This window comes from Protomyctophum bolini, assembly GCF_963924005.1.
Source record: "Protomyctophum bolini genome assembly, chromosome: 12".
NCBI classification, from domain to species: domain Eukaryota; kingdom Metazoa; phylum Chordata; class Actinopteri; order Myctophiformes; family Myctophidae; genus Protomyctophum; species Protomyctophum bolini.
This window is the reverse complement of record NC_137873.1, coordinates 15,163,174-15,190,368: the sequence shown is the minus strand read 5'-3', so window position 1 is coordinate 15,190,368 and position 27,195 is coordinate 15,163,174. Positions and strand designations below refer to the sequence as shown.

At 41.2% G+C, this 27,195-nt stretch overlaps 3 protein-coding genes across 7 annotated transcripts in view; all 3 read right to left on the bottom strand.

Moving 5' to 3' along the window:
- Window positions 1-5,825, bottom strand: part of rasal2 (RAS protein activator like 2) — an 88,431-nt gene extending 82,606 nt beyond the window's left edge. For all 4 annotated transcript variants that reach the window (XM_080777447.1, XM_080777449.1, XM_080777448.1 and 1 more), the window contains exon 1: window positions 4,902-5,825. In XM_080777447.1, coding sequence (XP_080633573.1) covers window positions 4,902-5,043 — 142 coding nt within the window. In that variant the 5' untranslated portion in view covers window positions 5,044-5,825. The remainder of the gene's footprint in view (window positions 1-4,901) is intronic.
- A 2,665-nt stretch (window positions 5,826-8,490) lies between these two features.
- On the bottom strand, window positions 8,491-11,061 carry LOC308325179 (protein NCBP2AS2-like). Its single transcript, XM_080777603.1, has 2 exons — window positions 11,012-11,061; window positions 8,491-9,850 (listed from the first exon to the last, which is right to left on the bottom strand). The coding sequence occupies exon 2, from the start codon at window positions 9,841-9,843 to the stop codon at window positions 9,523-9,525; it is 321 nt and encodes a 106-aa protein (XP_080633729.1). The 5' UTR covers window positions 9,844-9,850; window positions 11,012-11,061; the 3' UTR covers window positions 8,491-9,522.
- Window positions 11,062-12,631: 1,570 nt separating this feature from the next.
- LOC308324962 (uncharacterized protein) lies at window positions 12,632-26,829 on the bottom strand. Of its 2 annotated transcripts, XM_080777314.1 has the most exons (8): window positions 26,601-26,829; window positions 25,279-25,452; window positions 23,749-23,975; window positions 22,743-22,915; window positions 21,767-21,902; window positions 19,440-19,633; window positions 18,089-18,281; window positions 15,781-17,218 (listed from the first exon to the last, which is right to left on the bottom strand). In XM_080777314.1, exons 1-8 carry the CDS (start codon window positions 26,764-26,766, stop codon window positions 17,150-17,152), a joined length of 1,332 nt encoding a protein of 443 aa, XP_080633440.1. In that variant the 5' UTR covers window positions 26,767-26,829; the 3' UTR covers window positions 15,781-17,149. The 2 variants fall into 2 exon arrangements, with proteins under 2 accessions (XP_080633441.1, XP_080633440.1); XM_080777315.1 differs by lacking the exons at window positions 15,781-17,218; window positions 18,089-18,281 and adding an exon at window positions 12,632-14,581.
- Window positions 26,830-27,195: the final 366 nt, after the last annotated feature.

The following is a 27,195-nucleotide window of genomic DNA, read 5'->3' as shown; positions in this document are numbered from 1 at the left end:
CCCACCCAAAATGGGTTAAGACCTGATGCCGATTTTAATGTCTACCAAATTCTAACAGTTTTCGCAACCCTTTTCATGCCAAAATTATATGTGCAGTATTTCGCTGCGCCCCCCAATCTGAAAATGTCCAGGGAAGAAGAAAGAATTTGCGCTAACATTGGTCACTTTAAAAGAATATATATATATATATATATATATATATATATATATATAAATGAATGCCCTACTTGATCATACTACTACAGCATCACACAAAAGTAGCAGATCTGCAAGCTCAAAACGTAGCACGTATTACGTAGCGACACATTTTGAGCTATGTGATTGATTATTCGTGTGTCAATTAATCGTCAACTTAAATGTGCAATCGTGACAGCCCTTACTGTCAGGTGATAGAAGAGGCGAGGAGGACAGCAGCCTGTTTCCTCAGACATGTGCTAATGTCCAGTAACAGTGAGCACATGACTCCCCTACAGCCACATTCCCACTCCTTACTTCTGCCTCGGTATCTCTGAACATACTGGCAGTATGTTCAACCTATTAGCCATCCGTCTTTCCTCCTATCCATCCATCTAGGGATGGGACAATAACACTCATTATGTATCACAATAAAGAAATGCTGCAAATAATATTGTGGAGATTTGCATTTATCGTGAAATTGTCCTTTGTCATACACTGACTGGACCTGAGTTGGCTCTGACACATTTCAGAGCGGTGCAGTACTGAAGCCGGCGGCCGCTCCTATGCACAGCTGTGTGTGTCTGTCTGTCTGTCCGTTTGAGCACGGAATGAGCTCATATGATTGGACATCATGTTGGGTTGACATCATCAGACGTTGATGAGTCAAAACTCAGAGTCCTCTATATGACAGAGCATGACACGGTACATCTCCCAGAGTGCACCAGCAAGATGGCTGCTCGTTAACCTGAGCTGGCACACCTGAAAAGGCTGGTGGGAGCATTCTCACAAACAAATGACCAGAGACAAGCAAGTCCTACTCATGGGTTCCAAGTCCAAGGAGGCCAATGGTCGGTGATGTTTGTTTTCAGTCATTATGTTTGCAATACTGCTTATGTGTTAAAATCTGATCTAATGTGTTTAGTATACTGCTAGTTTGGATTGGGAAGGAAGTCACATTGCAGAATTGCCTTCATTTGTGTTTTAAAGTATACTAAAAGAATAATACAAAGTTAGAAAAGTTAACACAAGTGCGTGAGCCATTCTAAGAGTTTTAGTCATGTGTCTCATGTATTGATTGTCGCGATAATATCGTTCTACAAATGTAAACAGTTATGTAATAACTGTTTTTGGCCACAATAATCATCGTGACATGAAATGTTCATATCGCCCCATTCCTTTCACGGTAGGACAGCCGAGAGGGAGACAGTGTGTCCTTGAGCAAGACACTGACTGAACCCCTCAGGTTGGTGCCTTGCAGGGTTTCCTGTGCGGTCGGTGTCTGTGTGAACGCATGCATGTGATGCACATTGCAAAGTGCCTATAAAGACACTATATAAATGCACTGTTTATTGATTTATTTACAGACGGTAGGTAGTACAGCCGAGGGTGCACTTAGAAGAGCACAGCATTTTCAGGCAGACCAGTTTGGGTGTTTGGTTCCGCACCAAAGTCTGAATGCATGTTCTGTTCTGTACTCTCCAAAGGAAACGGAGTAAACACAAAATGGTTGGATTAACAGAGCAAACAGGGCAGGTATGAAGGGAACACACAACTATGTCTGGACTGGAGAGTTATTTACTAGTATCATTACAGTTATCTAACTGTGTCTAACAGCATGCGTGCGGTAATGTAACAGTGACATTACATAGGGCGATGCAACTATACACACACACACACACACACACACCTTTCCTACTGTCCGTCTTTCCTACAGACTCCCTCTAAGCTGTCCTACTGTCTGTCTCTCCTACACTTTCTCTCAGCTCTCCTAGTAGTTCGAATTTAAACCAACAGCAGCAATATATTTTCTTCTCCCTCTCAGGACTAAAACGGTCTTCTCCATTGTCTTTTAAGGGCAGACCAGCCTTTAATTAGCCGGGATTTGGCGTGTCATTAATCAATGGAAGACATGGGAAGACTCCCTATCCGATGCAGGCTGCTAATCCAGATTAATTTCATGGATGATGACGGTCCCAACCACCGGCATGCACTCAGAGCGCAGCGCGCGTGCTGAGGGGAAGGGGAGGCGTATAAATCCATTATAATAAGCTTATGGCAGACACATTTTCTGCCACTTGCATCCTGTCAACACTTTCTTTGGAATCAAAGCCGCCACAAACACCACAATAATCTGCGCTGCGATCCTAAATGCTAATCTCTAAAATGGAAAGTGTGTGAGATTGACAGCCCGGATGGGAGTCGTTATTTATCGCAGCAATTATGGTGGTGGTTCAATTACTAGTTGCTCAACGGCACTTTGACACAACGCGCGCGAGTGTGTGTGTGTGTGTGTGTGTGATAATTTGGAAGTGACAAATTACTAATCTAAATATCCATTTACTTATGGCCTGGCCTACAGTATACATAGCTCTGACGAGATGTATTTTGAGCTGGAGACAAGGAGACTCCTGTTACTGAAAAAACACTCTATATAGCAGCAACGATTACTATCACAACATAGAGCTATGTTTCACACTTAGGTTAACAAATATATTATTTACACCAACACACCCTGCAATTTAGGCATTTAGCAGATGCTTTCATCCAGAGTGACTCAGTGTGTTCATCGAACTAGTTGTCAATAAACAGGTAGAATAAATAATCATACAAATAGAGAAGACTAGTGCCTCAGCATACCATCACTAGCATTAATATATATATATATATATATATATATATATATATATATATATATATATATATACATAGCCATGGTGAGACCACATGTGGTTATCTGCCCTGATTTAGAAGTAATTTGTAGAATCGTCCCTCAGGTCTTAATGGGTTAATCCTCCAAAGAAAAAAGTGGCAAGGAGGGGTACAGCGAGGGCGAAGTCCTACACCTGCGAGACAATTTGTTGCAGCGCTATGAAGGAGACAGATTGAAACAAGAGGTGGACAGATAGACATTAGACAGACAGCTGTCCTGTTGTTTAACAGATGGACAATGCCATCCTTCAATGTCTCGGACAACAAGACCTTCTCTTCAGACCCAAGGCCACCTAAATGTGTTATAACACGTGTTGTAACTGCGTTACGACAGTCTGCTGACTGCGAGGTTCGTTCTTTCTTCATGCTTTGATGGGCGCAGCTGATGAGAGAGCTCAGGACAATATACACAACTGACAGCATACAACACACACACACACACACACACACACACCTCCCGTTTGCTGCGAGGAAAACACTTAATATGCCGCCAGTGTCGGGGGCGGAAACCTTGTATGTCCAAAAAACTGCTCTCGTGTAGTTATTATAGTCTTGAATGGCACTTGAATGTTAATACTTTTCATTGGTTCAATATTTATAAAACCCAACAGCATGTTTAACCACCATCAACCTGGCATCCTTTTTTGGGGGCATGTGTGGATTAGAGCAAAATAAAATCTCTTTTATCTCTTGTATGACCAACTTGCAAGTCCTAATATGAGATCTGTGAAACAGTGTGAAAGGAGCCTCCCTCCACACTAGCGCTGTTTCCTAAAGAATGTTTTAGTAATATTGTTCCTGCTGTTCTACATACTGCTAACCAGGTGAAGAAATCCCAGATTGAGGCTTTATTTAACCTTTGCTTTTACAGTATGTGAAATATCCAAGACTATTGAGATTGCATAGAAGATGCTTCTGAATATTGCTAGTTTGTTTGACCAATTCAAATACTACTAATCTTAAAATAATAACTGCTTCCATAGAAGATATGCTGGCTTCTCTGGAATCCAAATGACTGGCGAGTGGCAAACTTTAATCCATGTGCCTATCATAATGATAATAGGCCACATTTTTATTAACATTTAAGTATAATGGGTAATTGATGGCATAAACGCAAAGTTTATCATCGTCAGTACACTATAACACACCACCACCGTCACAACGTGGTCCCACCAGCTCCGCTGGGGTTTCATATTACAGTAAACAACAACAGGTTACAGTAAATGATGGTGAGTCGATCGCACACCGCCTGTGAGCTAATGGAGAGAAACATGCGTGTGTGTGTGTGTGTGTGTGTGTGTGTGTGTGTGTAAACTCCCCTCTTGACCACACACAAATAAAAGGCTCAAGTTCCACACAAGTTAATCTGCTATTGTCTATATTCTGAAATGACCCTGCCTGCCTGTCACAAGTGCTTGCTTGTGTGTACAAATGTCCAGACAGCACCAACGCAACTGCCATTGGGATAAGGGTTGCATGCAGGCAAGTAGCATGCAACGGTTGTGTTGCAAGGATTTGCGACTAGCTACATTGGTGTCTGGCCTTAGAGTTGGCCATGTATAAAGGGTTCATAATTTTACATGAGCAAATCTTAAATACATGATCAACACTTGTTAGTTGTTAGTTGTTTTTTTACACAATCAATAGTTACATATAATCCTTCATACATAATTCATGCATAATCAATAGTTGTACAAAATCGAGTTATACATGACACTTTATGCATAATTTATGAAGTGTTGTGTAGACTTTAAAATAGCCTAAGTATAAGATTTTAAGTGATGGAACTTTATTAATGCTATATTAACTAATGTTGCTGGGGGAGGGGGGCGTCCCTCAAGGACCACTGACTGGGGTACAGTGGGGTGACGGGCGGACCCCACTTTGAGAACCACTGTTTTAATTTATTCTTTCTAAAAGTGTTGATTTATATTACAGAAAGCAGTCGTATTTTTATTTTATAGACGTATTTTAAATAATTATTTACAACACAGAAACGTATTCCAATGTCCTACCGTGCACTCGTATCCAGCCTTGCTGCTGACACACCGACTCCTCCAGCAGCCTGTCCACCATGGAGCTGATGCTCCCGGGGAGAGAGTCCCTGGTCCCCCCGGGGAAAGAGTCACCGTTCCCGGCCACGCACTCCGTCTCCATGCCGCCGCTGGCTGCTGCAGCCTGGTGGTGGTTGTTCTGCTGGCCGTGGAGGAGCCACCGGCCCAGGCCGGCTCTAGTGCAGGCTGGGACGGGCCTGGTGGTCCACGGTGACACCAGACGGCCCCCAGCACCTGGTTCTGTCGGCTTAGACCTGCTTTCGATGAAGTCCAGTGTTCTTGGTTGTAGGTTCTTGTTGTTGGGGGGGCTACTTGCTACTTGTGGCTAACGCCTCCTGTGTGTACTGTAGAGACAGAACACTAAACTAGTATTATTAGATCCTGGAAGCAGAAGTAGTACTTTAAAACAAGGTTCAACGTCTTTCTGGCGTTGTAAATGTGAGTTGTTAATGTTATTGTGGAGTTGTTTCGCTGGTATCTGCTGTTCTTTCGGCACTTTGTCGGCTAACGCGTCCTTTGAGAGTGAAGAAGAACCTTAAAACACCACAACCAGCACACCGGACCCCGTGTCCGTCCGTAGTATTATAATAATGGTGTTGTTAATGTTATTATGAAGTTATTTCGCCGGGTATGTCCGCAGTTCTTCGTTGTAGAGGTTTAGGTATAAATAAGGTAGGTTGTGTTAGGTTTCTTTCCTTCTTTCTCCTCCTGGGTTTGTTTAATTTAAAATCCTTTCGTGGGGGGTTTTCAGTTCCTTCGGTTCCAACCGTCGCTTCATTGTTGTTTAGGTTATTGTTAATTAATTGAATTAAAGAATGTTCCTTAATTGTTCATTCGGGTTGTTTCCCACGCTGCCTGCCCCACGGACGCCGCGTCCCCGTTTCAGTTCAGTTTCACTGAGAGTGAGTGAGGAGTCAGGACACACACACACAGACGCACACACGCGCGCACACGCACACACCCACACACACGTACACGCACACACTACCAGCCAGGCGCGCCCCCGACGCCCCCCTCCCTCGACCTCATCCTGCTGAAGACACGCGGGGACGCGCATTGGTGGCATATTTTACAAGTAAATCATCATATAAGAATTTCTTATTATTAATATATACAAAAATACTTTACTGTGTAGTTGACAGTTGTTATAATAATTAGTTTATATCTAGCTACCGGTATGTTAATTGGTCAGAAACTTTTTTCAGTGACGTTTTCCCTTTTTCCACAGATGTGTATATGACTTGAAATATGTTTTTCATTAATTGAAAATGGAGGACAATTGATCTGTCTGTCTGTCTGTCTGTCTGTCTGTCTGTCTGTCTGTCTGTCTGTCTGTCTGTCTGTGTCCGTCTGTCTGTTTACCTCTCTATCTATCTATCTATCTATCTATCTATCTATCTATCTATCTATCTATCTATGCATGTTATGGTGTAGGACAGTGATTCTCAACCTCGTCAGGCCGCGACCTATGGCAAGCACTTGGAATTTATAGGAGTTGAGGCATTACAGACCTTGTTCCATGTGGAAAATAGCTGATCTACAAGCTTTTAGATCAGCTATTTTCACAATATTTGCCTCTTTCTTATGTAGATGGCCAATCTTTGACCATTTCTGACTTAGGCCTATAGTTTGTTGATTACTTTTGACTCAGTAATTGTCTTTTATTAATTTAATTTATTTTCTTCTTCTTTTTAGGTATTAAAAAGATGTTAAATTGACACTTTACTGTCATCTGGGATCCCCCCTCCCCCCACCCCGTGGTTCAGACCTTGTGGATCCATTCATTCACACAAAGGAGTCTTTCAGTAAACTAACTTCCAGCAGGTTAGAAATGTGTGTCTGGCTCCTTCCAGTGCTCACATCAAGCACTGTCTGTATACAGCCTGGCTACCACACAGCTGACAGCACACACACACTCCTTATAATAAATTGTGGTAGGCCTACTGGCCACCGCTCAGGAGGTGCCGCTATCGATGTGTAAACGTAAGGTTTCCGGTTCGATCGATAAGGCAAGGCACTGAACCCCAGCCCTAACTGCTCCTGATGAGCATGCAGGAATCGGATGGTGTCTTGCATCATTGCATGGTTTCCTAGCTCTGCTTTGTGTGCGTGTGCGTGTGCGTGTGCGCGCGCGCGCGTGTGTGTGTGTGCGCGCGCGCGTGCGTGCGTGAAGGTAGCCTACTGGGGGGAAGCCACACTGTGTGTCATAGGCTCAATATGTCATCATCTGTTATCTTTTGTGGCTAGATGTAATTTCTTGGGGTCTAGTAGGACTATAGTAAATAATACATTTTTAAAAATCGCTATAAAATGTTGTCAAAAAATACATATTTAGCCCCATGCTCGAATGCCCCCGCCCCCCTGTCAAGCTATAATCCCTAAAACGAAAGAAAGCAGCAAATTAAAAAAATATGAACACTCATATTTTACTTTCTCTAATGACAACCTAAAACATGAACCTTGGTTGAAAAAAAACTAAAGTTGTCCTTTAAGTAAAACATTTGAGTACTTTTTCCACCACTGGATAGCATCATTGTACCTGTGACAGTTACAGCCCTTTGTGGACTGTGGTTGAACTGGACACATTTGCTACTGTCTTTGTACCTCAATGTCATGCATGTCTAATATCATGTACCACCTTACTTTGTGTCTAACCTCACGCACTGTACCAGCTATAGATTATGCTAAAATTTCATAGTTCTTTGTATTCTTTATTCTGTAGGTCTATGCTTTTATAATCGATTAAATTGATTTGTGTGTTGTGCCCTTGGTCCCTTAGATCAGACGTAAAAAGTGTTCCATCGTGTTATCATGGAAACTGCCCATAGATCCGAAGTCCCGTTAGTCCGAACATGCACTGCTCCCGTGCTTGCGGTTAGGTTTAGGTGTATTCTTTGAAGTATTGATAAGATGTCTGTGTTCAAGGCCAGACAGACAGACAGTTGACTCATGTTGCACAATAATGAATTGCATTTTTATAGCGCTTTTCCAAGTGCTCAAAGCACACATTGGGAGGTGAAGCGGCGAACAGTCGACGCCAGCGTCCTCACTTCCCGCATTCACATACCAATGGTGGCAAGCTCACACTGACCAACTCATTGGAGGCAATGTAGGGTTCAGTGTCTTGCCCAAGGACACTTCGACATGTGGACAGGAGCAGCCGGGATTTGAACCGCCGACCCACAGATCATTGGACAATCTGCTCTATCTCCTGAGCCGCAGCCGCCCACAATGCACACATCCCCAAATTGTATTTGGCCACAGAAAACCGGGGTCCGTGGCTCAAATGCTGAATAAATAATGGGCCTTGCTGTGATAAAGGTTGAAAACCACTGCTCTAAGGGATAGTTCATCCCCCAAATAAATGCCTTTTTTCTACATCGATTACTCGATCAGTGGAGTGGTTCCCTATATGGGGTGAGTATTCATCATTTTGTGTGGGTGAACTATCCCTTTAACTACTTTCGCTGGACCCCACTTTGAGACCAATGCACATGGTCATGCAGTAGCCTACTCAGCAGTAGGCCTAAAGGGGATTAACGTGTGCTTTTGACCAGACATCCTTTGTCAAACTGTATTCACATTACACTGCATTCCATGAATGACTAGATTTGCATATTTTATTGTTGGCTCCAGTGTTTTAGTATAGGTCTCCCTCCATTAGAGTAATCCTAGGAGGGGTGCCCTGCCTGGGTGCAGGCATGTGTACGTGTACCATTAAGCGCAGTTTACACCTCACTGACCTCAGTGTTGATTGCCTACACCTGGCCTACAGGGCGCCACTCCATGGATTTGTCTTATCGTCTCTAGGATGACTTGCTCCCATGCTGTTTTTCCCATAAGACTTTAATCCAAATGTGTAAAAACGAAAATAAAATAATAGAATGGAGACCTTAACGTCACCAGTGCACCACAGTTAAAGACACAGTGAACCCATTGAAAGTAGGCCTACATGTTCAAAGTAACCAGAGGTTCAAACTGAGCAACTGGGTATCATTTCAGTGTAAAGATCTCTTCCACCCTCTAGCGACGACTTTGTGTCATTAGTCAATCTGTCAGACAGCATGAAACAAATCAGTTACACTGATGCTAACGACAGTCCCTTGTCTGGTATCAAGTATTAAAAGTTAAAATCTTCAATTTCACAGATCATTTATTTTCAAATTGTGCTCTAGGGAAACGAGATATGATATAATATATGTTGACATAGTTCTTACTTTTCTATTCAAATTTAATCGTTTGAATGTCAATTTGTTCATGAGAAATAGCTTAATAGTTGCAGTATCAAAAAGGACAGTAGAACAGCCACTTTGTTAATTTTGCAACCTGATACTTCAATCAATCCATTTCATTGCATTAAACTACTTCTTCTGGGGTCCCCACGATGTTGAAAACCCTTTGTATGCCAGGGTTTCTCAAGTGGGTGCAAGTCCAGCGGGTTCAGCAGAATACTTTGCTAATATTTGGAATTTTATCATATCACTTCAGTTTAACCTCTATACTTTTTACAGTGTCTATTTAAAGTGAAAACGGTGAAAAACGGTGGCCACGGTGGAAAAACGGTGGCCACATCGCGTCCAGTTTATTTTTTATTGTTCTGTTTGATTTGTCTCGAGGCGTCGTTGATTCCGTCCTTAACGTCTTTCAGGACACTGTCTCTCAGCCGCACGGCCTTGCGGCCAGCCTCACCCAGGTCTCTGGGCATCTGGGAGGTCTCTGCCCGGATCTGCCTGACCGTGTTGGACTTGGCCGCCTTGGACGCCGCATCCTTGGCGGCCAGCTGCGCCTTCATCAAGGCCCAGGCGGTCAGCTGTGCTGCACGCCGCACAGGCCGCGACTCGGCCAACTTCTCCACCACCTGAGCTTGGTTGAGGAAGGCGGAGAGGAGGTACTTCAACACCATCCTGGACCTGTACAGCACACACACGGCACACACGCAGCCAGTCACGCACACCGATATTAGACGTGCAGGTAGGAACTACACACGCATGGACGCGAATAGCTCCTCAACAGCAACATCTCAAAGTAATCTGCATGGTAATTTAAACAAGCCCACAATGACGTTGTGATCATTATGTGATGATGTCATCATTATATATTGATGTCATTATGTGGCAATGTTGCCGACATTACATAGTGACATAGAGGGTGCATTCGGATATGCACACCATGAATGTGCAATTCTGGGAACTTGCAAGTGTGGTACAGTATGATGATAGATGATGATGTATTGACCAACATGACGTCACAAGGGGCGGATTAATCTAAAACCATTCGTGTGTCATTTAGAGGTGAAATGTGAGACCTTTAGTGCTTTTAGTCTAGACATTTCAAAAGTTGTCAAAATGTACATCAAATTTGAAAATGAGCAAAGTTTGTTGCTACATGTTGATTGAAATAAATGTGGCTAGCTAAGTAGCTATGGTACTTGTTAAAGCTTAGTTAGCATTTTATTGACTAAATAAATGTAGATTACAATTGATTTATTTGAAAAATAAGCCCCGAGATGCCTCATCTCGTTTTCGATGGGGTCCTGCCTGCCTACATTAAACAAAAATACTTTGACTATTCAAAAATAGCTGATGTTGCTTTGCTACCCACGGTGAGCTTGTAAATCTGCTACATTTGAAACTTGAAAGATTGACATATTTCTTTTTTACTTTTGAAAAACATCCAAAAAACATCACTCTCATAAATGTTCTGCAATTAATTGTTGAATTGTATGTAGGCCTATAGCACTCATTACCATTCCAGGTTTGATGTGCTATTTATCACCTCAAGCTCTACTGGTTTTATAGTTTGGTTTAAACCTCTCTAATGGATCTATAAAGTACCATTTATTAGGTACTTTATTGAACCTTTAGGATTTATGGTTCATGATATACAAGCAAAAATAACAATTTATTGCCATTTCCCTGCTCTTTAGTGCTATTTGAGCACCGTTGTTGTTTTGAATGAAAGGGGGAATATCGAAAAAGAATAATTATGAATGAATGGGTGGTTGAATTCGTTCATTCTAGGTATAAATCAGTAATCACAACATTTGACGAACAGTGAACAGCTGAACTTACCTGTCAGTCTGCGGTCATGAGAATACAGTAAACAAATGGAATACTTCCGGTAGTTCCGGGGTTCTTTCTGGTTCTTTCTGTTCTTTGGCAGACTTGGCTTCCATATAGCCGTTGCGTTGGCGCCATCTACTGGGAGGGATAGTGTTCGGTCCACCCAAAGTAATCCAGATTTAACTTTAAAAATAATAATAAAGTAAAAGTAAAAAGTAGTTGAAAAAACACACTAGAAAAATACTCTGTACGTGTTACAAGTAAAAAGCCTGCATTCAAAATGTGACTTGAGTAAACTACACAAGTATTGGCAATTGGCATTACATTATCAAAGTAAAAGTAGGCAACTCCTTAAAACCTTTCAAAAATAGTGGATCTACAAGCTCAAAACTGTACATTAGTAATGTAGTACTACATTTAGTACATTAGATGGACTGTTTAATACATTTTATACATTTTGTAATGCTGCTTCTGTAATATGTATGTCGCAGTAACTCCTTTAAGAGACCACTTCATCACTTTTCAACCGATCTTCATATAATTGCTCCTCACTAATGTTCATGATAAAATACCACCATTTTTGTCTACTCAGTCTGTGTCTCAAAGGAGGGCTGTGGGCAGTTCAGCAAGCCGTCCACCAGTGACATCATCGTTAGGCTGATTGTTTTTAAAACAAGATTTAAAAGAATATATATATTTAAATTTGTATTATAAGAACGTATGCTTCCATTATTGTATTGCAACTTTTCAGGAATAGAAAGCCAGAAGTTTCATTTAGCTTGGATTCCCCATCGATGATGTCACTGGTGGACGGGTTTCTAAACTACCCACACCCCTCCCATGAGACACAGACAGATGGCGACCAATTATATGAAGGTAGGTTGAACGTTGAAAAGTGGTCCTTTCTTTAACATCCATACATGCCGTGGTGGAAAGTATATTTACTCAAGTAGCCTACAATTCTACACTCAACCACTACATCTCAGAGGCACACATTGTACCTTTACTAATTGTAAAACAGGTCTAGGGGTCTTCAACATTGTTCAGGCCAAGGACAACTACCTGAGAGAGATGCAGCAATTTCATACATACCGTACCGTATAACATTGTGTTGCAGATTTTATTAAAAAATTAATAATTTCCTAGATAGCTTCTTAGACTTAAGTCTGTCAAACAATTGTTTGACAGTACTATCATCAGTAAATTTATGCTTTTTGTTTGTTTGTTTGTTTGTTTGTTTACCATTATCTTTTCTAATATGTTGGATTCATGTTCATGTGTATTTCCAGACATTTAACCACTTAAACCTCCAAAGCTTAGTAAACTTGATCTTTGCCTTTGTACTTGGTCTTGTCTTTCCCACCTCTACACCATGAAACCTCTTCGTCAAAAATAGCAGATCTACATGCACTGCGACACATTGTGAGCATGTCAATTAGTTCCTATTTTTTTGTAAATGTTCCCACCAGAATAGGGATGCAAAGTGGTTAATGTGAATAAAATAAAATGTGGCTGTACTAACTCTGAGTACAGCAACAAAACTGGGTAAAAGTGGCATTGCAATGTGTTGAGACTTGAGAATGTATCTCACTTTACAAGTCAAGTCTTATACCAAATGACACACAACAGTCAAAGTATGAAGATACATGTATTATTATTATTATTATGTAACATATAATATCGTAGTAAAAAACAGTCTTTAAAAGAGACAAACAGGAGGAAATAGAATCCGTTTTTTAAATGAACCAAAAAAATAAAAAATAAAACACAAAAACATCCCACCACCCAAACCTCCAATGTGTCATTTTGATCAGAGCTTTTCATGTTGTAAAATGTTACGAAATGTCTGACAATTGTTTGACTTTTTGTAGACCATGTTAAGTTTGTAAACAAGTACACTGAGATAATACACTTTTTTTTTTTTTTAAGAAAAAAGACCCATTACTTTTTAAGGAGCACTTTCAACCATATCTTCATGTAAATTGGTCCTCACTAATGCTCATTATAAATCAGATGGCACTGTTTCTGTCTACTTCTACCCACACTGTGTCTCAGAGGGCTGTGGACAGTTCAGAAACCCACCTACCACCAGTGACTTCAACGGCCGGAATGTTTGGTCCTTTCAAACATGCAAACTTCACAGGAAGGGAAAAGCAGTAGTTTCTATTAGCTTGGAAATCCCCATCGATGATGTCAGTGGTCCTGAACTGTCCACAGCCCAATAATGAGACACTAGTGGCCCAATTCCAATGTCCGCCCTGCAAGCTCACTGACTTAAGTGACGTCAGCCGGTAAGTGCTTGAGGGTGAGAGGCTGCAAGGACTCCAAATGGTATAAAATTAATGGGACACTTTAGATAACATTTAACTAAAAGATCCCAACCAGGTGGCAAGAATCATGTTTTTTTGAGTGGTGCAACCACTCCCTTACGGAGCCGTGTGTGGCTGGCTGGGTGCCTGGGTCTCAGCAAGAAAACAGCATGGTTGTTTTTCACCACTGTGCGCAACCTAACACACACACAAACACACGCGCACATACTAACCGTATATATGATTTCGGGTGTGCCAGTACTGTACGGTGACAGTACAGTACACTAGAGGGTACAGTAGAGGGACTAATGATGTTGAGAAATGACTAACTCTGTCATTTCTCTACCGCTTCGGACGCAGGGCACCCCGGTTCCTGTGGGTCTGGAGCTTCCGGGGACCCCCCCGGGGACCCACACATGGAGTTGCACCACTCACTTCACACAGGTGTTATTTTTTATAATAAGAAGCCAATAAAGAAGAGCTGTTTCTCCTGCGGTTCTCATTAATGGCCCAGCAGATGACGCTATTTCCCCGAATGCTGGCTGCAGGTTTTGGCCAAACTTTACACTTGATTTTATTACCTTAGGAAACATTTTCATAAATACTAGCGTATTAATATTTTTCAATTATGATATGCGTTGAATTAATTAATTAATGATAAAGTAGGGTATGCTTCTAGGAGTGCGTCCACTGGTTCTACCAAGTTATGACCCACACGGTCACACCCTCGCTGCCCTTCCAGCCAATGTCTTCAAAACAGTCTATGATCCTAACCATATTCCTCAAGCGTCCTGCTCGACGTGCCTCTTTGCGTATCCAAGGCTTGACAAGACTCACGTGTCTCAGCGTGACTTTCGGCACGTCTCGACGGGACTCAGGGCGACGGGCGTGCCGCCGTTGCGGCCCTTCACAAGTCACACCTCTTCGACGTTGCTCTCCGTTTGTTCTCGGCGCGACCCTTTGCGCACGTGTCCTGGACCGGCTCAACGTCGACCGCCCGCGTCGACGCGCAAGCTATGTGACGACCCCTTCCGTGCGTCAGGGCGACTCTTTGCGTGCCTCGTCGTTGCCGTGGCTCTTCATGTGCCTCCTCAGCGAGTAGGTGTCGGCGAAACACTTGCGGCACTGCTGGCAGCGGTTGGGGCTGTCCTCTGAGTGGTTCTTCATGTGGTATTTCAGCGGCGTGCTCAGAGGGAAGCCTTTGCCGCATATAGGACAGGTGTAGGGCTTCTCTCCCGTGTGTGTCCGCATGTGGATCTTCATGTCCGAGCTGTTGGGAGAAGAAAGTTGTCACAGTCACTTAATTGTTTCATTATTAATTGCCATGCAAATAAGTGTGATGAAAAGGATTTAATTATAATTCAAATATAATTATTGTTGTGAATTAAAAAAATGCACAGGGCAGATTACAAAAGGACTGTACTGTGCAATAATCAAAATAAAGTACTATGGCCAAAACAGGTTAATTGAATAATTTAAAATATCTACATTTCTAAAGAAATTGTGGAAATATTTCCACTTTTAAAAGGTTTGAAAATGTATGAATATCCCAGACGTTTCAGTACATTAGATGATCTCTGAATTAATCTGGTATAATAAAGTGCTGAGGTTATGTAAACAGTACCTATAGAGACTGAGTCTCTTGGAAGAATGGCTTTGCTAAACTTTCGGTTTTATTATTGGACTTCCATTGTTAAGATTCTGAAATATTGGACCCAATATGAAGCCTTTGATCCCACCCCCTCCCAACGTGGTTGGTCATGGAGGCAAAATCTGCTGGGCTGGTGTCATAGAAGGCTTTAACATACTGTACTCTGTACTGTACACTAAAATAGCTATCATTCAAAAATCTCTTTTACCTCTCTGGTAAATGGTGCTTTTTCAACCTGGTCAGGCCTTGGTATTCGTACTTTTAAAGACTTGTACAATGTTTTTGCATTCTTCCAGCAACTTTCAGACGAATATACTGTACACTCTATAGACAACATTGTTTCAGATATATACATGTCTGCAGCTTTGCTCCAAATGTACCCGACGACTCTGCTATAGACACTTTTTTAGCTACAATACCACCTTTGAAGTGTGCAATCGCATGAATTAATGATGAAAGTTGTTGTTTACGCCTGGAATCTTTGGACTGTATACGGTAAAAGCTCGTTGGGAGGGGGACTTGAGGGAGTCGATAACAAAGCTTTCGGATGCAATTCTACGGCGAGTTCATGGGTCATCTATTTGTGCGAGACATGCTCTTATTCAGTGTTGGGCAAGCTACTTGTAAAATGTAGTAAGCTATGCTACCAGTTACCCTTCATTGCATTAAATATAGTTCAACTACAGCGGAAGCTATCCCCAGAGAAATGCAGCAAGCTACACTACAAGATAATTTTCTTTAAATCAAGTTCATGATCAAGAACAACTTTCCACCAAAAAAAAAGAAAATGGTTTCCACAAAAAAAAAAGAAAACAAGCTTAGTTTGATTGTTTATTATAAAACAAACTGAGATTGGAAACAAGTCCTAGCCCTGTCTGGCTTTTTGTGTCATTCTTATAACATTTACATGTATTAAATGTACCTTGCGGTGCCATGTACATAAACCAAACCAAATATAAACATATTGCGCGCGCGCACGCGCGCGCACACACACACACACACACACACACACACACACACACACACACACACTTCTTAAAACAATGCTATACTATAGTGCCACAATAAAGTTGCTATTGCGACTTTATATATTGTCAATTACTTGCATGAGAGGGGGACAGGTGGTGGAGTAGGTGCTTTAGCCGACAGATTGAGGGTCCAATGGAGTGCTTTTTAATACTTTATTGGTTCAATAGTTTTTAACTAACACACAGACATAAAGGGTGTTCAATATCATTGATTTATTCGGGGGGATCTAAAACCTCAGAAGTGGAGTTAGGTGGTTTCCTCCCAACAGCAACTATTGGAATGGAGACTTTTCAGCACAGGATAAATTGCTGCCAACTTTCAACTCAAACCACAGTAGCAAAATCGAAATCGCCTGGGCAAAGAAAAAAAGTGCAAGAAACATAATTAATCTTTACATGAACGGACATCAATAGAACAGAACACATTTTTGTGCCAGGACTTGAATCTTATGTAACTTTTATGCCACTATGGAAATATGAAGCATGAAACTCCATGTTAGTGTTAGCCAGAACAAATCAGAACATATACAAACTTACAAAGCAAAGTTTCCTCCTCAGAGTTACTAGACCCTGATGTTATATGAGGTGTTTGTTCACATGACACAAGAGAAGCTTTTCAAAGTTTATTTTTGGTCGGAAAATGTCTTTTCGTGGTCGGAAAATGTCTTTTCGTACACTAAAGAGTCGTTGCACTAGCAAGCTGCACTAGCTGGGAATCCTGTGTTGTATTTGAGGAAGATCTCCATCATTGGCAGGTTTTGGAACACATTTACAAGGTTGGTTTAGGTCGATTTCAAGTAGGTGTCCACTTCATCCACAACTCTTGTTGGTTCCTCGCCATCTGTTGTCATGCCATCATCTGAGTTCTGAGTTTGACTCTGTGTTACTTCTGCCTTCAGGTTTGACACGACATCAGTCTTCTTGCTGGTGGGATGTAGGCCAATCTGAACATAGGATGAGCTGCAGAGGCCATCGCGACGCATTGTGAGCTTGTAGATCGGCCATTTTCAAATGGCCGAAATGTATATAGGGGTAGTAGAAGTAAAAGTATTGGAAATACATAAGTAAAGTACAAATTTACTCAAGTACAGTACTTAAGTAAATGTACTTAGTTACATTCCACCACTGGCCTCGTTTCACAGGAACAGCATCTTCCTTCTCATTCCTTCCTCTTCCTTGCATCCTCACGTTCCTTATCCATGAAGACAACTTTATCTGGGTGCTTCCTCTGCAAAATAAATCAGTTTATTAAACTCTATAGTCTATACACTGTATAACTTAGGACTTATGAGTAATGAAATAAGTATGAAAAGTGATATTCTATATTAGACGCATTCTTAAGTGACCAACTGTGACCAACTGACCATATCATTCTACATGCATTTCAAGCAAATCATTTTGGACAACGCCCATGCCACTTTACTTTGGTTTTATAGACACTGCTGGTCAAAAACTTAAATACTTTAGATGCCTTTGTTTCTTCCGTTCTAGGGCAGTGGTTCTCAACCTTTTCAGGACGTGATCCCTAAATATTGTCAAAATAGCAGATCTACAGGCTCACATGTGGGGACCCCCTTGAGGGTCCTTGACTCCTGACCTTCAGGTTGAGAAACACTGTCCTAGGGCTGTATGATATCATGGTTGGAATCAATATCATGAGTATTCACTATCAATATGGTACATGTAGTCTATCATTTAGTCGCAAAATAAATTGAAATAATCAAATTCATGAATGAATTATCATTTAACCAAATGGTAATATTAGTTGTATGTCAAACAAAACTGACATTTTAAAATAATATTCCTATACCGAATTGTGAAAATTGTGCTTCTTGTGATCAATTTAGACTGCATTTAAAAATATATATATACACAAGATATGATTTATCAACCCGCAGCTACTCTAGATGATCTTTTCCCTATGTACGTATGTGTTTTAATTTGCCTTTTCTTTCCCCTACCCCCATATTAATCATTTCAATTTCTGCATACAGTGGAAAAATAGCAGGCAGCGAGTGTTGACAAAACGAAAGCACCTTTGTGCTGTTTGGGGACAGTTGACAATGGTTATGTAAAAGCGTAGTTTTCATCAGCTCACCTTAATGTGTGTTCTTAAATTTGTGTTGGACGTCTTGGAAGTGGAGAGCAGCTTGGTTTTTGGCGTGCACAGCAAACACCTAAACACATATGTTTTACGCTTTGTTTCCGCTAGAAGCATATAGTTGTCCAGATACGGCCATGGGGACGCATTGTTATCGACTTCCTGGACGTCGTCATCTTCATCACTGCCACTGGAAACAAAAACATCCGAATCTCATTCTGCCTCTGCCATTATTCAAGTTGTCTGTCTCCCTTTCTCCCCTCTTCGTCCACTCGTCCTGTTCACTGTACATTCATGTGGTGTGTGTATTGATTTTGCCTCCTGGTTGGAGCGGCATGACCCGCCCTATCTTGCCTCCGTAATGTTTTTCCCCAATCGTGAGTCGCGATAATCTCTCACAAATCTTTATTTAGCAGTCAATATTCTCCTGGTAGCTTATAGCGTTTGTCGGACGCTACGTCACTAAAAAGGAGCGCCGCTACCATCATGCTACTGAGAAATATCGAACATGTGACATTACATTATGTAATGAGTAGAAAAGTATTGGATCGGCCCTTATTTGGTCATATTGGTTCATATCGGTATCGGCGAATATGACAGGCTAACCACCGATTCAACACAGGGGTAAGGGGTTGACACTATAGCAGGTAAATAAAATGTTGGGGCATGTGGAGTTTGCTTTGGTGTTGCACATTTGAGTGAGGAGTCTGCTATAAACATAACACGAGATATATACCGGTAGCTAGCTATAAACACTATTCCCGGTCGGTGGACTTAATAAAATAAAATAAGTAAGGTATCGGTATCCGGTATTGGCTAACAAATTGTGTTATCGGGATCGGATCGGAAACGGGACATCCCTAGTAATGAGTATCGTCACATATTTATTTTCTACCCAGAAACATGGAAATACACAGAATTAGCCACATAAATAGCAGAACGCTCTGAAACATATGAGAGAATTGTACTATAGCATTGCTCCCTATCACAAAGGACACAAATATTTTTGTTAAACTCAAAGAAAAATTGATTCTGGGTGTCTTGTCCCTTTAATTGTTTAATTATGAATTGAAATGAATGAAAAGTGTGATAAAAAAAGGATTAAATTACACTTATTGTGAATAAAAAAAGATGCACAGTACTATGGTCTAAAATTTCTAAAGAAATAGTGGAAGTATTTACATTTTACACTATCTTTGAAAAGGTTTGAAAATGTATGAATATCTTGCAACAGATTAATTCATACAGATGAATTCTGACGATTATGCACATCATAATTGCATAATCATCTAAAGAAGAAATTGCAATTATCTCAAATAATTGCGACGAGACTATTACGAGTACGTGCCTGTTGGTGAAGCCTTTGAAGCAGAACTGGCAGCTGTAGGGTTTTTCTCCGGAGTGAGTACGTGAGTGCCGGATCATGGATGACGCGATGTTGAAGCATTTCCCACACACGCTGCAGCGGTACGGCTTCTCTCCCGTGTGAGTCCGCATGTGGATCTCCATGTTTCCCTTACGGCTGAAACCTTTCCCACACACCTGTAGGACAAAAAGAAAATGTACTAAGCCGGTGGTCGGCAAACAGTGGTCCGGGGACCACCAGTGGTCCTTGAGGGGGTCCCGGGTGGTCCCCAGCTAAATGTTGGTAACCAAATGGACCCTTACAGATCTTTAGCTCTTGAGAGTGTAAAATGAAAGTTAATTATTCTTAAACATCTGATTACGAAATTTACAAGAAGTCTACACAATTAGAGAATGTAGAAGAATTGTTATTTAGATCTTGCCTGTTATCTTTAACTATCTATGGTACCATACCACATAATTGAATACAGCATGGAATGCATTTGGAAAAATCTTATCAAACGATAACAGAATATTATACGTTTTGGGTCCGAGAGGCTAAATCTATCTATATATCTATAAATGCACCATGTCTCTGTCTGTCTGTGTGTAATGCCCGTAACTTGAGAACCGTTCGCCCCAACTACTTTGACACATGCGTTCCACACCCCCACAGGGAGTGCAGTGCCCGGTGTCAAGTCCGTCGAACCCAAAGTTGTCCTGAACTGCCACAAAAGGCCTCTGCCCGGGCTCTGCCCAGGCTCCATCCAGGCTTCATATATGGAGCTGGCCTGTTCTGACACGAGTAAGACGCGCAAACGCGGGAAGTGAACGCAGCTCGTACATATTTGGGTTTTGGACGTATAGCTGCTTTGGGGACTCCTTATATGGTGCCCCTTTTGTGCCCATATATGGAGCTGAGTGGACCTGGCCCCTTTTGTGCCCATATATGGAGCTGAGTGATTGCTGATGCAACACACTCCATATTTGGATAGCGGGACAGACACACAGACAGACAGACAGACACACACACAGACAGACAGACATGATCTGCTAGGTCTCATAGTAAGTGCTCACTGCGTTCGCAATCACTGCGTTCGCAATCACAATACTCCATATTTATAATATATAAAAAAAAAAAAAAAAAACAATACTCCATATTTGGCACAGAACTCCATATAGGAATAAAGGACACGGGTACAACGGGTAGGGGACACAGACATAATAACTGAGTGGGGCATGGATTTCCAACTTGCATCGCTCTAGTCTCTCAAATGCTAAATAAATCATGGACCTTGATATGAAAAGGATTGAAAACCACTGCTCCAAGCTAAGCAAAGAACGACACGTAATACACATAATACAAATCGCCTTTGTCGGATGGAAAACCAAATAATGTCTAAACTGTTACTTTTCAGGATTCAAAACTTGCAGGTCATGCTTTTGTGTGACGCTGTTGTGTGATCAAGTAGGGCGTTCATTTACGAACAATACACAAACAGCTAGAATATGGAGATAAGAGGTTTCTTCCCAACGAAATGCAAAGCTACAGTGTTACATACTTGTGGGATTCAAGTATGTAATGGGAATAGTACTGATTCAGCGCTCAGCCTCAGGTCCTGCGTGTGTGATCAAGCTCAGCCAATCATCGGAAGAAAGCTGTCCACCTGGGCACTATTTAAGAACTGCTATCAGCTGTGTGCATTGGCAGTGTGTTAGACACTGTCCATGGAGATGGTGGGTGTGTGGTCTGAATGCTGGTGCCCAAATGTTTGGAGTCACCACCATGTTCTTGACCTACACACCTTTCTGGACTTTAATGTTCTGTTATGTTTGGTAAATGTTGAACTTGCTAGAAGACTGTTAAAATGAGTTATCGTATGAACCATCTCTCAAAGGCTCTATGAAAACCAAATACAATCCATTCCTGTGGGAACGGTGTGGATCCAATATGGACATATGCCTTCATGTAACATCAGTTATCTATGGCAGTGGTTCTCAAAGACATTTCTGATACAGACATAGCATTGGATCAAGACGGCTATCAAGGCTAATACAGACATAACCTTTTTGATGAATCTTGTTGATATAACGCCATTTAGGTCAATGACATACTGTAACATCAAGTAGAGATATAATAATATATAAATAGCAGTCTGTCTGCCAGTCTTACCTTGCAGGTGAAGGGTTTCTCTCCAGTGTGACAGCGCATGTGGACAGACAGGTCCACCTGTCTGTCTGCCAGTCTTACCTTGCAGGTTAAGGGTTTCTCTCCAGTGTGACAGTCTTACCTTGCAGGTGAAGGGTTTCTCTCCAGTGTGACAGTCTTACCTTGCAGGTGAAGGGTTTCTCTCCAGTGTGACAGCGCATGTGGACAGACAGGTCCACCTGTCTCCTGAAGGTCTTCCCACAGTACTCACACACGTGCACTTTGACGTGCGTCTGCAGGTGCTCCAACAGACACTCCCTGGTTTGATTGAAAAACAAGGTGATACAATGCATATTAAAATAAAAGTATTCAAAAGGATAGAACACAACAAAGGGAGCAATAAAGCAAACTCTTTTTAAAATATAATTTAGATGGACAAGTTCACCGCACGTTGCATTGTGAAACATTGTGAGCTTGCAGATCGGCTCCCTCCCTCCTCAAACGCTCCCCCAATAATGACATGCACAAAACAGGCACTTAACAAGCGATCGTTAACTGTGTCTGTTAGAGAGAGGGGCAGAGAAGAGTGGCTTTGCTCAACTTGATTTATACTTATATTCTCCACTCTGATGAAGGTACATGTTCGATATATCATGCAGCCTTACTTATTAGCCTATATTTTGTCTATTAAAAAAAAATATATATATATATATATATATATATATATAATAATTTTCTTTTTTTTTTGCTTGAGGCAGGCGGGCCACAGAAGACGACGCCGCGGGCCGCATGACACCCCTGATGTAGATGTTTCTATATAGCCTAAATCACTGTTTCCCAACAGTGGGTTGGGACCCATTTCTGGGTCACAGACACATTTTTATGGTCACGAAGTAAAATCCCCTACATAAAAAATAATAATATATATATATATATATATATATATATATTATTTTTCTTAGGATTTGTTTTAAATTTTAAAAAGGAAAATAATTGTATACATTTTAAAACAAACAAATCTAAAAAAACTCCCATACATTAAAAAATATATATCTAATCTAAGCTTGCAAAGCGGTGCAAAGTGATGCGAAGCGACGCAGATCTGCTATTTTCACTAGTTTCAGTCACGGGCACTCAGCTTGCCACAGATGTACTGACCTGGTGGGCAGAAGTTTGCCACAGATGCCACACACGCAGTGTTGGTCGTCGGCGTGGACCTCGGCGTGGTTCATCAGAGAGCCGCGGTAGCTGAACGACATGCCACACACCTTGCACAGACACGGCGCCGCCACACCGCCATCCGCTAGCTCCGCCTCCGCGTCCATGTAGGGCTGTCACAAGCATGACACGTCAGTTGACCATTTGCAGTCACACATTCCTAACAATTACTTTTCAAAACCTTTCCATAAGTTTCCCACCACATTTTATACCATTTCCACACCTATAGCACTGGTTCTCAAAGTTTTCAGGCCGTGACACCCAAAATAGTCTACTTGCCAGCCCATAGAGCCCCATTGTGAGCACGGACATGTTGAGTACACCTCGGTATTATGTTAGAAATGTTAAGTATGGGTCCCCAGCATGTAGAAACTGCCAGATGCTAACTTGCATATGTTGAGCAATATTTGCCATAATATGTGACCATACCATTAACAACCTATAGAAGGAAAAAATGTCATGCAACGTCAGCATCATGAAAACCCTCTAGATTGTCACATGCTACATAAAGCATAATGAAATTTTGAAATGTTTGCCTTCTATAGGTTGTTAATGGGATGGTCACATATTGTGCCAATTATGAAATAATGAAACATAATAGTTAGCATCCGGCAGTTTCTACATGCTGGGGACCCATACTCAACATTTCTAACATAAAACGTTGGTGTACTCAACATGCCTGGGTTCACATTCTGGCATGTGGACTAATCTTTTTTATATTTTTGAACTGAGAATCCCCCAAAATAATATTTTTTTAACTGAGGACCCCCCCAAAATAATCCTATTTGAACTCTGACTGTAACCCCCTAGAGGTCCCAGCCCCCCTGTTGAAGACCCATGGTGTAACTGTAAACATTATTATACTTTGTGAATCACTGCTCTAGTCTACCGGTACTCTATAAAGAATTTGATTTAATTGTTTTGACTTGATTAGCGACAGACGTACCTCTGTGAAGGTTTGGAAGTCGGTGGGGAGGCAGAGCACAGCTGTAACAGAGGCACCGTATGGCTCCGTAGAGGTGCAGGGAACAGCGTCCTCCGGTGGTGGTGTGGTGCGTTGCGTCTCTGTGGTGGGGAGGGTCGAGGGGTCTGTGTTCAGCTGCTCGCTCTTGCAGGCTGGACTGTAGATGAACTTAATGACCTCTGTGTCCTTCCCATGTCTCTGAGGAGGAGCTGAAACGACATGGCGATTTTTTGCAATATATTGCGATATAGAAAAGAAGTGTATACGGTATATAAAACATAGGAATTGAAGAAATCCCCAAAAGATATCTCATCCAAAATTGACAAAGGACAAAGTACATCTCCATCTTTTCTATTTGAACACCCTAATAAATAAAGTTAACGAACCATGTTCGTTTATGGGATTTTTTTCAATTCCTACTTTTGATATTTATACTGTACTGGATTTTGGGTCCAGCACTCCACTGAGAAACCCCATTGTTGATGTGCAATCTCTTTCTCTTACAGTATATAGAAAATATGTAGTTACATCATTTCATCAGATATATGCAGATCTCTAAACTTGATTTATGGAGACATCATAGAACAGTTGTTCAATGCTGTGACTCAACATGACAGCTATGAGGCAGAATGTTCCTGCAAGACCAGTTACCAAGAAATCACTATAGCATTTAACCCATTAAAAGGGATATTTCACTTTCATCGACTACTTGGACTGCTTTTAAGTAGCTTTGATTTGATATTAATTTTAGCTACCCCGCCCCTTCCTATTCCTATACAAACCCATTGTATTTTTGAAAGAGAATTAATGTAATGTTTTTCCTCAAGAAAATGTGTAACTTTTAAAAGTAGGCCATTTGGAACCCCCTCAAGAACCCTGAGGGTCCCTGGACTCCACACAACTACACGTTTATTGACAGAAAGTTGCTCACAACATGAAAATGGTGGATTATTATGAAACTAAGGCTTTGCAATGGGTTTAACATCATTTAACATGGGAAAGTATCCATGTCATTTTAGAATTTAGCGCTATACAAATATAGCAGATATACAAGCTCACAGAGAGGCACTCTGCAAGCTTGTACATCTTTACTTAGCTCTGATATTGGATGCTACTCTCCCTCTGCCAACCTGTGGAGAGCCCTGAACTCACCTCATTCTTCCTTCAATCCATGCTTCTTATCACCTGACAGGGGGGGAGTTTCCCCAGTTGGACGTGGCGTGTGGAAGAAACACGTTATTCCAACCAATTCAGGGGACCATGGGGATTTTTTTTTACATTTTTGAAAGTGTGAGAACTACTGATTTAGAAGGCATTAGTAGAATTGGCCTCAGGTCTTAAATTCTTAATGATTTAATTACAATCAGATTGAACTATGATGTCTAATGAATGGGGCTGTCAATGTAAGAAATTGCAACTTAAGAGGATGGTGTAGCTTCTTTGTCTAAGTTGTTTGTGGCTAATGTCGGCTAATGTCGATGTTAAAACCAAACATTGTACAGTCCTACGTACGCTGAGGTTCAGAGTCTTCAGATCCAGCACTCCATTCATCCTCCTGTTCTTCTTTAATGGACGGTTCTGGTCTGGGGAGCGCGTCTTCTGGGTCACTGATGTCGTGGTTCTGTTTGGGTGAATCATCACATGATTCTTCTAGAACCATCCCTGTGAAACGCTGTAGGGACATGTCTGCAGAGGAGCAACAATATCAAAAATCATATCAACAACAACAACAACAACAACAACAACAACAACATAAACACTTAAACAGGTTGGACAAACTTTGAAACCTTGAAGACAAACAGCAGGGGGAAATGACACAAAGTACAGAGCCAAAGGTTCAAGTTTACTTAGAATTTAGGGTTGAAGTGTTTAAATTAAATTAAATAAACAAAACTGTTAATTCACACAACATTTCTTATTCTTTGTGTCTGGCCATCCTCTATATCACGTCTTTCCAGTGGTTGGCGCAGGCGAGTGCAGCATAATTTGGTTGACAACACTCATAGCCATCTATGAAATCTATGAAAAGGTTTAATCTGCAACACAATTTTATACAATATGTAGTAGTGGGGGCTTCATCGCATTCTCAGCCAAGGGGTCCTCGTTGAAGACCCATGGGCCATTCGGACATCTGGTTGGTTGCCCCTCTGAGATAGATTGATTGATTAGATGTATTAGATATTTATTATTTATTGATCCCACCATTGTAAATGTGCTGCAAGGATACTGTATTCTACTGTTTATTCTTCCCTCGCTGTCACCCTATATGTGGATACTGTACTGAGTACTGTCTGTCTCAGACTCTGTACAGTAGTGTCCTCAGAATGGATGCTCCAGAGTTAATTGTGTGAGATGTTACTGTATGTACGATTGTACGTACAATGACTGGCCGGATGCTAACAATGTACCTCATTGTTCATGACTGATTTAGTGGGGGTCGACGACATCGAAAAGGACTTGAGAATCACTGTTTTCAGAGAATGTACAACAAGAGGCAAATCCTGGGATAAATTAAACTATTTCTTCGTTTTTTTTCCTCCTCGTCATTATAGCAAACAATTTTTTAAACACATCTAAGAGCTCATAACAGAATCACAATGCACTATGAGCTTGTAGATATAGGCTATTTACCATAAAAATGCATTATTATTCTGATTATTATTAATAAAAATAATCAATATTTGCAGCTGTAACATGGAAGGGTACATAAATTTGACATTTAACATTATTCCCATATCAAATCGATTAAATAACCAAACGATGTAGCTAGGGGATAGGGATATTAAAAGCAACAACAATACAACGATCCATAATAAAGTGCAGGGTTTGTGTACCTGTTGTAGTAGTGTGTAAGTGCAGGTCCATTTGTGGAGTGATTTCTCGGTATAGATCTTGTTCATATTCCAGTAGGATCTTCTCCACCATGGAACAGATCTCCTCTGCCACCTGGGTCAACCTCTCGCTGACCACCACCTTCAACATGTGCATCTTAGCGGACATGATGACGCTTTAATAAACGGTACTAATGTTTCGTAAACATACACGCACAAACTACAACATCAGCATCTTTTCACTTCTACATTAAGGCGAAATGAACTAGTTCCGGGGTCAGCATCACTCTGGGTCGGGGTTCCTTGTCTTTTCAAAATAAAAGGGTGCGACAGACTAAATAGGCTGTCACTGAATAAACTGCAATAACTGAACAAATATTCTAATCTACAGCAATGATTAGTGTTGCAATAGAGCTATTTAACAACGAAGAAGAAGAATTTACCGCATCTTTAATCTGTCTTGTTTTTCCACTAAAACTATCAAAAACAATGATAGCTTGGATGGATAGGATAGGCCTATAGCTACAAATACAATTTATGTTCTATGCAATAGGTATTTCTTAACAACATTAAATCTTAAAGGAAAGAAAAATACTTA